The sequence below is a fragment of the Kogia breviceps genome, chromosome 13 (assembly GCF_026419965.1).
Source record: "Kogia breviceps isolate mKogBre1 chromosome 13, mKogBre1 haplotype 1, whole genome shotgun sequence".
Lineage (NCBI taxonomy): Eukaryota > Metazoa > Chordata > Mammalia > Artiodactyla > Physeteridae > Kogia > Kogia breviceps.
The window spans coordinates 56198619-56211264 of NC_081322.1; the positions used below are offsets into that span (position 1 = coordinate 56198619).

The 12646-nt window shown below is 35.4% G+C and overlaps 1 protein-coding gene across 3 annotated transcripts in view; it reads left to right on the top strand.

Moving 5' to 3' along the window:
• Positions 1-12646, top strand: part of TRMT11 (tRNA methyltransferase 11 homolog) — a 63940-nt gene that overhangs the window by 12490 nt on the left and 38804 nt on the right. For 2 of the 3 annotated variants that reach the window (XM_059083315.2, XM_067010703.1), the window contains exons 2-7: positions 2190-2255; positions 4086-4159; positions 8472-8553; positions 8642-8734; positions 8973-9107; positions 10593-10749. In XM_059083315.2, coding sequence (XP_058939298.1) covers positions 2190-2255; positions 4086-4159; positions 8472-8553; positions 8642-8734; positions 8973-9107; positions 10593-10749 — 607 coding nt within the window. Of the gene's footprint in view, positions 1-2189; positions 2256-4085; positions 4160-8471; positions 8554-8641; positions 8735-8972; positions 9108-10592; positions 10750-12646 lie in introns of those variants that run through there. The other variant, XM_059083319.2, reaches the window with a different exon arrangement.

Sequence of the window (12646 nt, forward strand, 5' to 3'; positions counted from 1 at the left end):
CTCTTCAATAAGTGGTGCTGGGAAAACTGGAGAGCTACATGTAAAGGAATGAAATTAGAATATTCCCTGACAGCATACACAAAAGTAAACTCAAAATGGATTAAAGACCTAAATGTAAGGCCAAACACTATGAAACTCTTAGAGGATAACATAACCAGAACACTCAATGATGTAGATCACAGCAAGATCCTTTTTGACCCACCTCCTAGAGAATTGGAACTAAAAACAAAAATAAACAAATGGGACCTAATGAAACTTAAAAGCTTCTGAACAGCAAAGGAAACCATAAACTAGACAAGAAGACAACCCTCAGAATGGGAGAAAATATTTACAAACGAAGCAACTGACAAAGGATTAATCTCCAAAATATACCAGCAGCTCATGCAGCTCAATATCAGAAAAACAAACAACCCAATCCAAAAATGGGCAGAAGACCTAAATAGACATTTTTCCAACAAACACATGAAAGGATGCTCAACATCACTAATCATTAGCGAAATGCAAATCAAAACTACAATGAGGTATCACCCCACACCAGTCAGAATGGCCATCATCAAAAAATCTACAAACAATAAATGCTGGAGAGGGTGTGGAGAAAATGGAACCCTCTTGCACTGTTGGTGGAAATGTAAATTGATTCAGCCACTGTGGAGAACAGTATGGAGGTTCCTTAGAAAACTAAAAATAGAACTACCATACAACCCAGCAATCCCACTATTGGGCATATACCCTGAGAAAACCATAATTCAAAAAGAATCATGGGGCTTCCCTGGTGGCGCAGTGGTTGAGAATCCGCCTGCCGATGCAGGGGACACGGGTTCGTGCCCCGGTCCGGGAAGATCCCACATGCCGCGGAGCGGCTGGGCCCGTGAGCCATGGCTGCTGAGCCTGTGCGTCCGGAGCCCGTGCTCCGCAACGGGAGAGACCACAACAGTGAGAGGCCCGGGTACCGGAAAAAAAAAAAAATAGCTAGGACATGGAAGCAACCTAAGTGTCCATCTACAGATGAATGGATAAAGAAGATGTGACACATGTATACAATGGAATATTACTCAGCCATAAAAAGAAAGAAAATTGAGTTACTTGTGACATGGATGGACCTAGAGTCTGTCATACAGAGTGAAGTAAGTCAGAAAGAGAAAAGCAAATACCATATGCCAACACATATATATGGAATCTAAAAAAAAATAAATAAAGTTCTGAAGAACATAGGGGCAGGACAGGAATAAAGACGCAGATGTAGAGAATGGACTTGAGGACATGGCGGGGGGTATGCCGGGACAAAGTGAGAGAGTGGCATGGACATATAGAGACTACCAAATGTAAAATAGATAGCTAGTGGGAAGCAGCTGCATAGCATAGGGAGATCAGCTCTGTGCTTTGTGTCCACCTAGAGTGGTGGGAAAGGGAGGGTGGGAGGGAGCCGCAAGAAGGAGGGGATATGGGGATATATGTATATGTATAGGTGATTTACTTTGTTTTACAGCAGAAACTAACACACCATTGTAAAGCAATTACACTCCAGTAAAGATGTTAAAAAAAAAAAGTATTTTGGCCACATACAGTCTAAGAATACATAAAATTTTTCACATCTCTGAGTATAGTTATGCTACTTTAAAGAAACAATCTCAAATGGAAAAAGCCATATATTTGTGAAAATAAGTATTTAGCTTTGTTTTAAACTGATCAAATTGAAAACACCTAAATGTCCAACATAAAGTATATTGGTTCCTACTGAAAAATTTGCAATCCTGATGCCAAGGAAGAAAATGTTTATGATATTAATATTCAAAGGGAAAACATAGGAATCCTAAACATCATTACAAACATGTTATTTCTTTTCTGAACATCCTCAAATCATCTAATTTTTTGTATTGATTTACTAATCTATTGTTTTTGTAATCTGCTTTTTCCTTTTAAAAATCAGGGCATTTTCTCAAAGTTTTTTGGCAATGCTTTTTTTTTTTTTTTTTCTAAAATTTCTCAGAAATTACTTACCATGATTGTGACTGTAAAATTTTTTTAGAACCCAGAGTTGTAATTTGTCTGGTATTGACATTTAAACACCTAAGTAGATAATCTGCTCTTTGTGTGTGTGTGTGTGTGTGTGTGTGTTTTATAACTGCATCTTAATAGACTTAAAGTTCCCTGTGTTAAAATGTATTCTCTCTCTGATATTTTCAATATAGGAAATAAAGTCTCTACTTTCACTGTTTGGAGGTCAGTTCACCAGTAGTCAGGAAACTTATGGAAAGGTAAGTTGAATTTGTATTTTTCATTAGACCGTATGTAGTATCCTTATAAATAGAACCTTGGATTTAAAGAGAAGAACTGAAAATCTTAAATTTATATTTTTATGGTTACTTGTGTCTGTTTTTAGGGGCAATTGAATAAAAAGGATATTTTGGAGAAATTTTGATTTTGGAAAGTTAGATTTATTTCCAGTATTCACTTATTTTATTAGTTTTTAAATTGTAGTTCAACAGTTATACCATAATTTATATCTGTCACTTCATTGGAAAAAGGGCTGTCTTCTATTGATGAGGTATAATTAGAATTTAGCTGAATTTCAGGCTTATTTTGGTACTCATTTTAAAATTTGTAATTGTGCATGTGTGAAATTGTGAGTTTATTTATATATTTTGTATTTGATGGTTTATCAGTGTATTAGAGGAGTTTGGAAAGTAGAAAAAGAAAAAAATCATTCACAGTTCTTCTTCCTTGACGTGACTTATAATTTGGGGATACTGCCTTCTAGTCTTTTTTCATATACGTTTTTTCCCCTCAGTGTTAGTAATGCTACCAGTGAACTTCTGCATCTCTTTTTCATTTGATAGCATTAATATAGGCACATATTTCTGCATAGTTTTCATTACTAACAGGACTGTGTAATATTTTCCATCAGTTAGCTCTACCGTAATTTATCTAATGATTTCATTTCATTCAGGTTGCTTTTAACTTTTTCCTAATAAAAATAATACTAAGATGACCATCTTTTTTCCTGTTTGGATTATTTTGAATTTTTCTGTAGGGTAGTGTAAATATTGGAATAAAGGCTGGGTGTGGCAGGGAGGACTTTTCACAAAAGATGAGAGAACTTAAGTTGAAAGTCTCCTGGTGTTGGACTTGTACTCCTGAATGAATTTCACTTATTGAGGGAGGAGGAAAAGAGGGAGAGTGTGGATATAATTGGGTGAGGGTGTTAAACTGTTAGGATCCTGCTACATTTTGCTGCATTCTGGCAAGTGGTTATCTGGGTGGAGTACAGAAGTGCCTATAATCTTGGGTATTAAAACCCGCTGATGCACTTGGAACTTTTTTCCTTTGATAAAATAATAAAAATAAATGATAATTTAATAATATGCTGTATACTTTGTGACCACCTAGAGGGGTGGGATAGGGAGGGTGGGAGGGAGGGTGACACAAGAGGGAAGAGTTATGGGAACATATGTATATGTATAACTGATTCACTTTGTTGTAAAGGAGAAACTAACACACTATTGTAAAACAGTTATACTCAAATAAAGATGTTAAAAAAAAAAAAAGAAAGATCCCCCCCCCAAAAATAATAATAATATGCTGTATAATTTTCCATCATAGCTATTGCAGAGACAATAACTATGTTTCCCACCCCCTTGGGTGGCCACAACTACCTAGAAAAAAGGGATCATTCAAAGAAATACGTTACTTAGTAGTTAAAAATAAAATAGCTGTGTTATAAGAAATAATTAGCAACAATAAAAAATTCTGAAATTATATTTTGGGGTAAAATATTCATTAATTCTTGATCAAACTATATAAGAGCAAATACAAAATTAACCTGAAGTTTAAATATCCTTAAATTTGCTGGTGTTTTCATTTATACAGTCATTTATAAAAGTGTTCTGATATTGTACTGTATTATCTTAACAGGTTACCTATTAAAATAATTTACTTTTAAAAAAAAATTATTGTAGCAATTTTAATTTTGGTTAGTGTCAAATCAGATATTCTTACATAAAAGTAGCAGATAGGAATCTCTCCTTATTGACTTCTTAAATGAAAGCATATGAGGCCATAAAACTATATATTGTTGTTTCTTTCAGTCTCCTTTTTGGATTCTTAGCATTCCCTCTGAAGATATTGCCAGAAACTTAATGAAACGGACAGTGTGTGCCAAGTAAGAAAAACTTATAGTGTCCTCCTGCATGAGTGTAAACCAGACTTCTCATAACTACTCTGTCCTACTTTTTGCTTATGTTGGCAGAAGGTAGAAGGGGTTGATTGGGGAGTTCAGCTTAGTTTGTAGTTACATGTATTTGCCACTGGATGGTGGTAGGAGAACAGAGGAGAGTTATCTGCTGAAACAGGGTGAGAGAATTTCAGTGGTGAAATGCAGAAACACTTTAGAATAATTTCTTTAAACTTCTACATTAAGCAAGCATATGGTATAAGATGTAAATGCTATGTTACTACATAGGATAAATGCCACATTTAATTATAACCAAAGTATTGAAAACCTAAAAATGTTTTTCTTATAGATGGTTTTTAGTTAGATGAACAGATTGGTGAAGTGTAAGATGACAAAAAATGAGAACTACCATAAAGTATGTTTTCTGTTTTATTTGTTAGAGGAACTTTGATTATCATATCTTGATATGGATTAATATAATGATGTCATCCTCATTTATCCTGCCTGAGTGTTTTCTAGCTTTTATCTTTAGTATCTGATCTTTTTTCATTTCTTTTCTTTCTTTCATTTTTTTTTATTGTTGGAAAATTCTCTCTTTGGGTTTGAAAATTAAACTGCATTTTTAGCTATGATTTTAAGAACTGAACAACTTATGTTATCCTTGAGTTGCTTTTTTTTTTTTACATGCCCCCTCGCCCCCAAACATTTCTGAAAACTTCTTTTTTCTTAGAAATTACAGTATTTAAAAATGCAGTGCAAATAAGAACTTACATATATCTACTTTTGGTAGCATGGTTAGCAATACTTTTTAGCATAATATGTAATTGTTATATTATTTTCATAGACTATAACCCCCATATTAAATTTATCCTATTGAAAACTAGCTGCAGTGCTAAATCTAATCTCATAAGTTGAGGCTTGTTGATGGGTCTTACTTAGTCAATAAAAATGACTAGAAAGCAGAAACAGAACTAAGAAACACATCCTTTGAATAATTATTACTCTACATTAGCATATTAAAATTTATGGCTCTAAGAGGTGTTTGAATTCCAAAGATAAAGCTTATAGGTTTAAAATAGCTACTTGAGAACCAGAACTTGTATACTTCCTTCAAAGCTCATATCTTCTGATGAATATATTTGAGTATACAATAAATAGTTGTGTAAAAATTGTATAACATTATGAAATAATGTCCCTGGCTGCTTTTTAGTCTCTATATATTTTGCATAGCTGAGGTTATACCTTAAGTGATAACTAAGTAAGAACAGTATTACTGCAGAGGCCTTCTCTCTATAAATTTAATACAAATGGGGGAATTCATTTTCAGAGGATAAAATTTACAGTTCTAATTGTAGCATTAATTGTTCTGGAACTAAATAGACTTTTAGAACTGTGCATTCAAAGCTAACTTAAATTCAAATTTTTTTGTGGTAGAATAGGGATTGAAAGTTGATTTTATTTGACATTTTTTTTTTTTTTTTTCGGTACGCGGGCCTCTCACCGTTGTGGCCTCTCCCGTTGCGGAGCACAGGCTCTGGATACACAGGCTCAGCGGCCATGGCTCACGGGCCCAGCCGCTCCGCGGCATGTGGGATTCTCCTGGACCGGGGCACGAACCTGCGTCCCCTGCATCGGCAGGCGAACCTTCAACCACTGCGCCACCAGGGAAGCCTTATTTTACTTATTTTTAACATGGACTATTTTGAGCATATCACAAGCAATGATATATAGCAAACACCTAGGTACCTACCTTGTTAGATCTCAACATTTTGAGATATTTGCCACAGCTTTTTTTTTTTTTTTTTAAGAAATAAACCATGGGGGCTTCCCTGGTGGTGCAGTGGTTGGGAGTCCGCCTGCCGATCCAGGGGATGCAGGTTTGTGCCTCGGTCCGGGAAGATCCCACATGCCGTGGAGCGGCTGGGCCGGTGAGCCATGGCTGCTGAGCCTGTGCGTCCGGAGCGTGTGCTCCGCAACGGGAGAGGCCACAACGGTGAGAGGCCCGCGCACCAAAAAAAAAAAAAGAAATAAACCATGATAGAAACCATTGGTGCTCCTTGTCTATCTTTCCCCATTCTATTACCCTTCTTCCTTCAAAGCACAGTTTCTTAAAGCGTTTTTATTTGTCAGAAAGGTTTCATTATTACTGCTATAATCAGTGAAATATTTTAGGTCATATTGATATTATATTAGTAAGTTGACATCCATGCTTATTTATATAGCACCCATGAGATGTGGCAATTCATATAAGTTTTATAATATCTAAAATAGGGATCATATATTTACAATAGCCAGGACATGGAAGCAACCTAAGTGTCCATCAACAGATGAATAGATAAAGAAGATGTGGCACATATATACAATGGAATATTACTCAGCCATAAAAAGAAATGAAACTGAGTTACTTGTAATGAGGTGGGTAGACCTGAGTCTGTCATACAGAGTGAAGTAAGTCAGAAGGAGAAAAACAAATACTGTATGCTAACACATATATATGAAATCTAAGAAAAAAAATATGTCATGAAGAGACTAGGGGTAGGACGGGAATAAAACACAGACCTACTAGAGCATGGAGTTAAGGATATGGGGAGGGGGAAGAGTAAGGTGTGACGAAGTGAGAGAGTGGCATGGACATATATACGCTACCAAACGTAGGGTGGGTAGCTAGTGGGAAGCAGCCGCATGGCACAGGGAGATCAGCTCGGTGCTTTGTGACCACCTAGAGGGGTGGGATAGGGAGGGTGGGAGGGAGGGAGACACAAGAGGGAAGAGATATGGGGACATATATATATGTATAACTGATTCACTTTGTTGTAAAGCAGAAACTAACACACCATTGTAAAACAGTTATACTCCAATAAAGTTGTTAAAAAAATAATAATTAAAAAAAATAAAATAAAATAGGGATTATAATAGTGCAGTCATATATGTGAAAACCGTTTACTCCAAAATCTAAATCCCAAATGTGTTACTCCAGTGTTCCGATTATAACTGAAGCTTATGATGTTATATATCTAATATTTTTATTTTGCCATTTAAATATAAATTTATTAACATTATATAAATTCTTTCTGAAAAAGAGGGTAGGAAGTATTATTTCATTTTTACTGATTCTAGGTTATCACTACAAGCATTAGTTCCTATAAATTACTGTATAATGGTTCATTAGGGATAATTATGATTTATGGAATTGTCTGTGCCTTTCCTGAATGGCCTGGAGTTCTGTCTTTTTGCATATTTATATCTGAGAAGCATTGTATAGATTCTGGAGTCAGATGGATTGGGTTTGAATCTTAGTTTCACCTATTTCTGTATGACCTGAGAGAGTTATGTAATCTTTCTGTGCCTCAATTTCCTCATTGGTTAAATGTATGATGGATACTGGCAGCTACCTAATAGGATTCCTGTGAGGAATATGTGAATTAATATTAAATGGCCTTAGAACAGTCCCTGGTACTTTGAGTTACATTGTTAGCTCTTACTTAGCTAAGTAAGTGTAGTATTACTGTAGAGGCCCTCTTTCTATAATTCATTACAAGGGAAAGGAGGAATTCATTTTCAGAAGATAGTATGCTCAGTCCTAACGGCAGCATTACTTACAGTCATAAAGTAGTTGAATTCAGATGCACAGAATTGTGCTAATATATAGATCAAGTTCCATTACAACTTATTCTAAGAATTATTTCATTGATGACAATGAAATTTTGCTTAATTTTTTATGTTCCTTGAAATTGATAGATGCTTGAGATTTTTTCGTAGTAAGAGTTTTGTTTTTGTAATAGTCATAAAAGTAATTATTACTAAATGTTATTAAATAATGGCTAAATATTAATGGTAACATTTCTATCTGGTCATTTTTCCTTTTGTTTTATTCAGAAGACAATGGGAATGATTGAATTTCCTGTACCTTTATTACTGTTTCACTAAAATCACAAGTCATTTTACAGAATCATTTGTGTTCTAGTTAAAAAATGAAGTGATAACACAACATTGTAAATCAACTATACTCCATTAAAAATTGTTTTTAAATGATGAAATGGTTATGATGAAAATTTCAAAAAATCTTGACTTACAAATCCTCCTTCTTTGTGTGAAGTTCAACTTCTGTGTATTTAGACTTAAGCTATATTTGTTTCCAGGATGCATATTTCTCATTTATAGCTTAGAAAACAGGCAATAATTGTTTTAGTGGAGCAAGCATAAAGAACCAGTGAAATAATTGTTACATATTACTGTATGAACTCATTTTTTTTTTTTTTTTTTTTTTTACTGAGGTTAATGTCAATCATTTATTTCCTAGGTCTATATTTGAACTATGGGGTCATGGAAAGTCTCCAGAGGAGCTGTACAGTTCTTTGAAAAACTACCCTGTGGAGAAGATGGTGTGTAGTGAAATGTGGTTTTCTGTAAGCATATCTCTATATACTGTAGAATTACTAAGCTTAAAGAATTTATCTGCTCTTATTTTAGGTTCCATTTCTGCATTCAGATTCTACATATAAAATAAAGATTCACACATTTAATAAAACGTTGACACAAGAAGAAAAAGTCAAACGGATAGATGTAAGTGAATTTAACAAAAACCAAAAACTTGTGAGATTAATGTAATATAGCCACTGTTGATATATAATATCTGCAATGTCTACTAAGTGCTTCTTTTGTACCACATTATGTACTAAGTACTTTTCATGTTTTGTCTTATTTAGTGCTGATACCAGACTTACAAGATTGGTATTATTATATAAACACTATGTTTTCTTTTAAATTTTTATAGGACATTAGAATTACTTTTATTTTTTAGGCACTTGAATTTCTGCCATTTGAAGGAAAAGTTAATTTAAAGAAGCCACAACATATATTCTCTATTTTAGAGGATTATGGTTTGGACCCAAACTACATCCCTGAGAATCCACATAATATCTATTTTGGTAGATGGGTAAGCAAGTGTTCTTTTTACCTATTCTATGAAACAGAAACAGAATCAGGGACATAGAGAATAGACTGGTGGTTGCCAAGGGGGAGAGGGGTGGGAGAGGGTAGGAGTGGGAGTTTGGGATTAGCAGATACAAACTGTTATATATAGAATGGATAAACAACAAGGTCCTACTGTATAGCACAGGGAACTATATATTCAATATCCTGTGATAAACTATAATGGAAAATAATATGAAAAAGAATGTATATATATGTATAACTGTCACTTTGCTGTACAGCAGTAATTAACATTGTAATTCAACTATACTTCAATAAAAAATTGAAAAAAAAAGAAAAAATACTAAGTGGTAGGCCTTTGTATTTGACTCTTTATATGTAAAACTTTAAAGGAGCTGAAGAGTCAGAACTACTATGAATTAAAATCAGTGGAAAAGGGCTTCTCTGGTGGCGCAGTGGTTGAGAATCCGCCTGCCTATGCAGGGGACACGGGTTCGTGCCCCGGTCCGGAAAGATCCCACATGCCGCGGAGTGGCTGGGCCCGTGAGCCATGCTGGGCCCGTGAGCCATGCTGGGCCCGTGAGCCATGGCCGCTGAGCGTGCGCATCCGGAGCCTGTGCTCCGTGCAACGGGAGAGGCCACAACAGTGAGAGGCCCGCGTACCACCAAAAAAAAAAAAATATCAGTGGAAAATATGTGGTGGTGTGTTTTGTTTATCCAGAGATTCTGATGAAATGCAAGAGGATTGTTAGATATGGGGCCCAGGTAGGAGGTGATGTACCTGGAAGTCTTAAGACTCATCGGAAAGTGTGAACTGCTTTCTTAATAAAGCAGAGAAAAGGCAGAGTGCTGTGATAGCAGGATTCTCATTTGTGGAGCTCTCTGATCTAGGTTTCCATTCTGAAGAGAAATGAAATTACTGCAGAGCAGTTCTGCCCACTTCCCTGAGGCAGGAAGCTGTGGCTTATGTTACAGAATATTGTTATTTAGGAGAAAAAAAAGAGGTGGCTAGAGCTCACCACCAAGCCCTGGAATAATTGCATTCAAATTCAATTCAGATTTGCTTTGAAAAGCAAAAGTAAATGAGAACACACTAAGAAATAAAGGTATTTGTCCATAACTGCGTTAATCACATATTTATGTGAAGCAGTGGTAAATGAAAGGAAGTTCTCATTATCAAGATACTGTGGGAGGGGGCTTCCCTGGTGGCGCAGTGGTTGAGAGTACGCCTGCCGATGCAGGGGGCACAGGTTCGTGCCCCGGTCTAGGAAGATCCTGCATGTCATGGAGCGGCTGGGCCCGTGAGCCATGGCCGCTGAGCCTGCGCGTCCGGAGCCTGTGCTGCGCAACGGGAGAGGGCACAACAGTGAGAGGCCCGCCTACCGCAAAAAAGGGGGAAAAAAAAAAAAGATACTGTGGGTTTATTGTGAATAATTATCTTAAATCTGTTCTATATATTTACACGAATTGAAAATTATCTCTAATCTAGATTGCAGATGGACAGAGAGAGCTTATTGAGTCATACAGTGTCAAAAAGAGACACTTTATTGGAAATACAAGCATGGATGCTGGTTTATCATTCATCATGGCCAACCATGGAAAAGTGAAAGAAAATGATATTGTATTTGATCCATTTGTTGGAACAGGTATTTTTATTTAATTGTTAAACTAGTGTAGAGATGTTGCTTGTTTATATTAGTCAAGGTCATAGTAATATTTTTGCTAAAAGATAAAATAATCTTTTATTTATCATTATATAAGGGACAACCACATATTTGTATAGTAGCCAATATTTACCACTTTTGCCACTTCCGAAGAGGATGCTGAAAGAATTTTGTGGGCTTTTCTTCCCCAAGTAAACCACTAAGGGGAGTATACCATATATTGTAGAAATGTTGTAAAGCTATATAGTTTATTTAAATAGGAAAACTCTTACTATACTTCAATTTAAAAAAAAAAGGAAAACTCTTGGGGGGAAGAAAGACTTGAGTGACAAAATTTTAAAAAGTGTTCATCTTTTAAAATTGATAATTATATACTTACATGGAAAAAAAGTAATGTGCCTTTGGTTTGTGGAGGTTCATATCTGAAGTTTGAAAATAAGAAAAGTGACTAAGTATCAGTGGACTAGAGCTTGACTGCTGAGGCTATGACCTGGGTTCTGTATGCACTTGATTGGATGTCCTCTTAATTAACTTTGTGTGGAAGTCCTAAAAGTCCAAGTTTATTTCATCTGACTCTGAAGACATTTTCCTGCTTCAACCCATTTTTTTCCATCTTGCCTATAGTTAGGGAGTACTCACATTTAGGTTCATCTGGCTAAATTCATTATGATTCTGATTGTTTAGGAACAAATTATGCATGGTTTGATTTTCTCCCTGTTGTCGTCTTCCCCATCAGAAACTGATCAGAAACTCATCAGAAACTTTGTAAGCAGTGATGATGCAGTAGCTACTATTTGTTGAATAGTAAACATGTCAGGTACTAGCTATGCACTCCAATGTTACTATCTAATTTAATTCTTACAACTGCTGAAATTGAGATACTTAAAAAAATCTTCCTGAGATTATGGCACAGACAGAGGTTAAGTGACTTGATCAAGGTTATACAGTGTAGAAATCTAATGAGATTCAAACTCAAGCAGTCTAACTCCAGAGCTCGTGCTCTTTACTATCATAATGCTGCCTCTCTCAGCCTTAGGATCTGCCAGCCAGCTATTGTACCATAAACTAATCTGAGGAATACAATCCCATGTCATTAGGAGCAAATAGAATCAAGGTCAAGAGATTCTAACTGGTGGAATTATTTCCTGTGTTGTTGAATTAATCTTAGTGAGTCTCTCTTCTGCTATTCCACCATTGTCTTCATATATCCCACCCCCAACATACTATTATACCTATTCCTTTCTTTCCTATCCTTATTATCCTAAGTGCCTCCCCAACTTTTTGAACTTTACAGGAAATAATGCCTAACTTATAGAAAAGTTACAAGATTAAAAATAGAAGAAAGAACACATACATATTCTTGACCCAGAGTAGACTGTTGTTAAAATTTGGCGTCATTTGCTTTATCATTTATTTTCTCATTTTGTTTATGTACAAGATATTTTTTTTCTGTATCATTTGAAAGTAAGTTGCATCCATTACATCCCTTCACCTCTCAAAGACTTGAATATGTTTCTTAAGAATAAGGATATTCTCTTACATAACCACAATATAGTTTTCAGTGTTAGTAAATGTACTACTAATACAGTACTTTAGTGTTTGTATTCCATTTTTGGTTATTAACCCACTGATGTCCCTTTATACCATCTTTTTTCCTTTCCAGGTATTTTATTTTGTTGTTAACATTTCTTTGATCCCTTGATGTGGAGTATATCCAAAATCTTACTTTTTCTTTTATAAAACTTAAAATTTTGAAGAATACTATCCCTCCTCTCTATTTCTTATCCAGAATGTTCCTTATTTTGGGTCAACCAAACATATACATATTTTAGAAATTGTGAGTTTTCACATATACTGCAAATTCTGGTCTAACCCTACA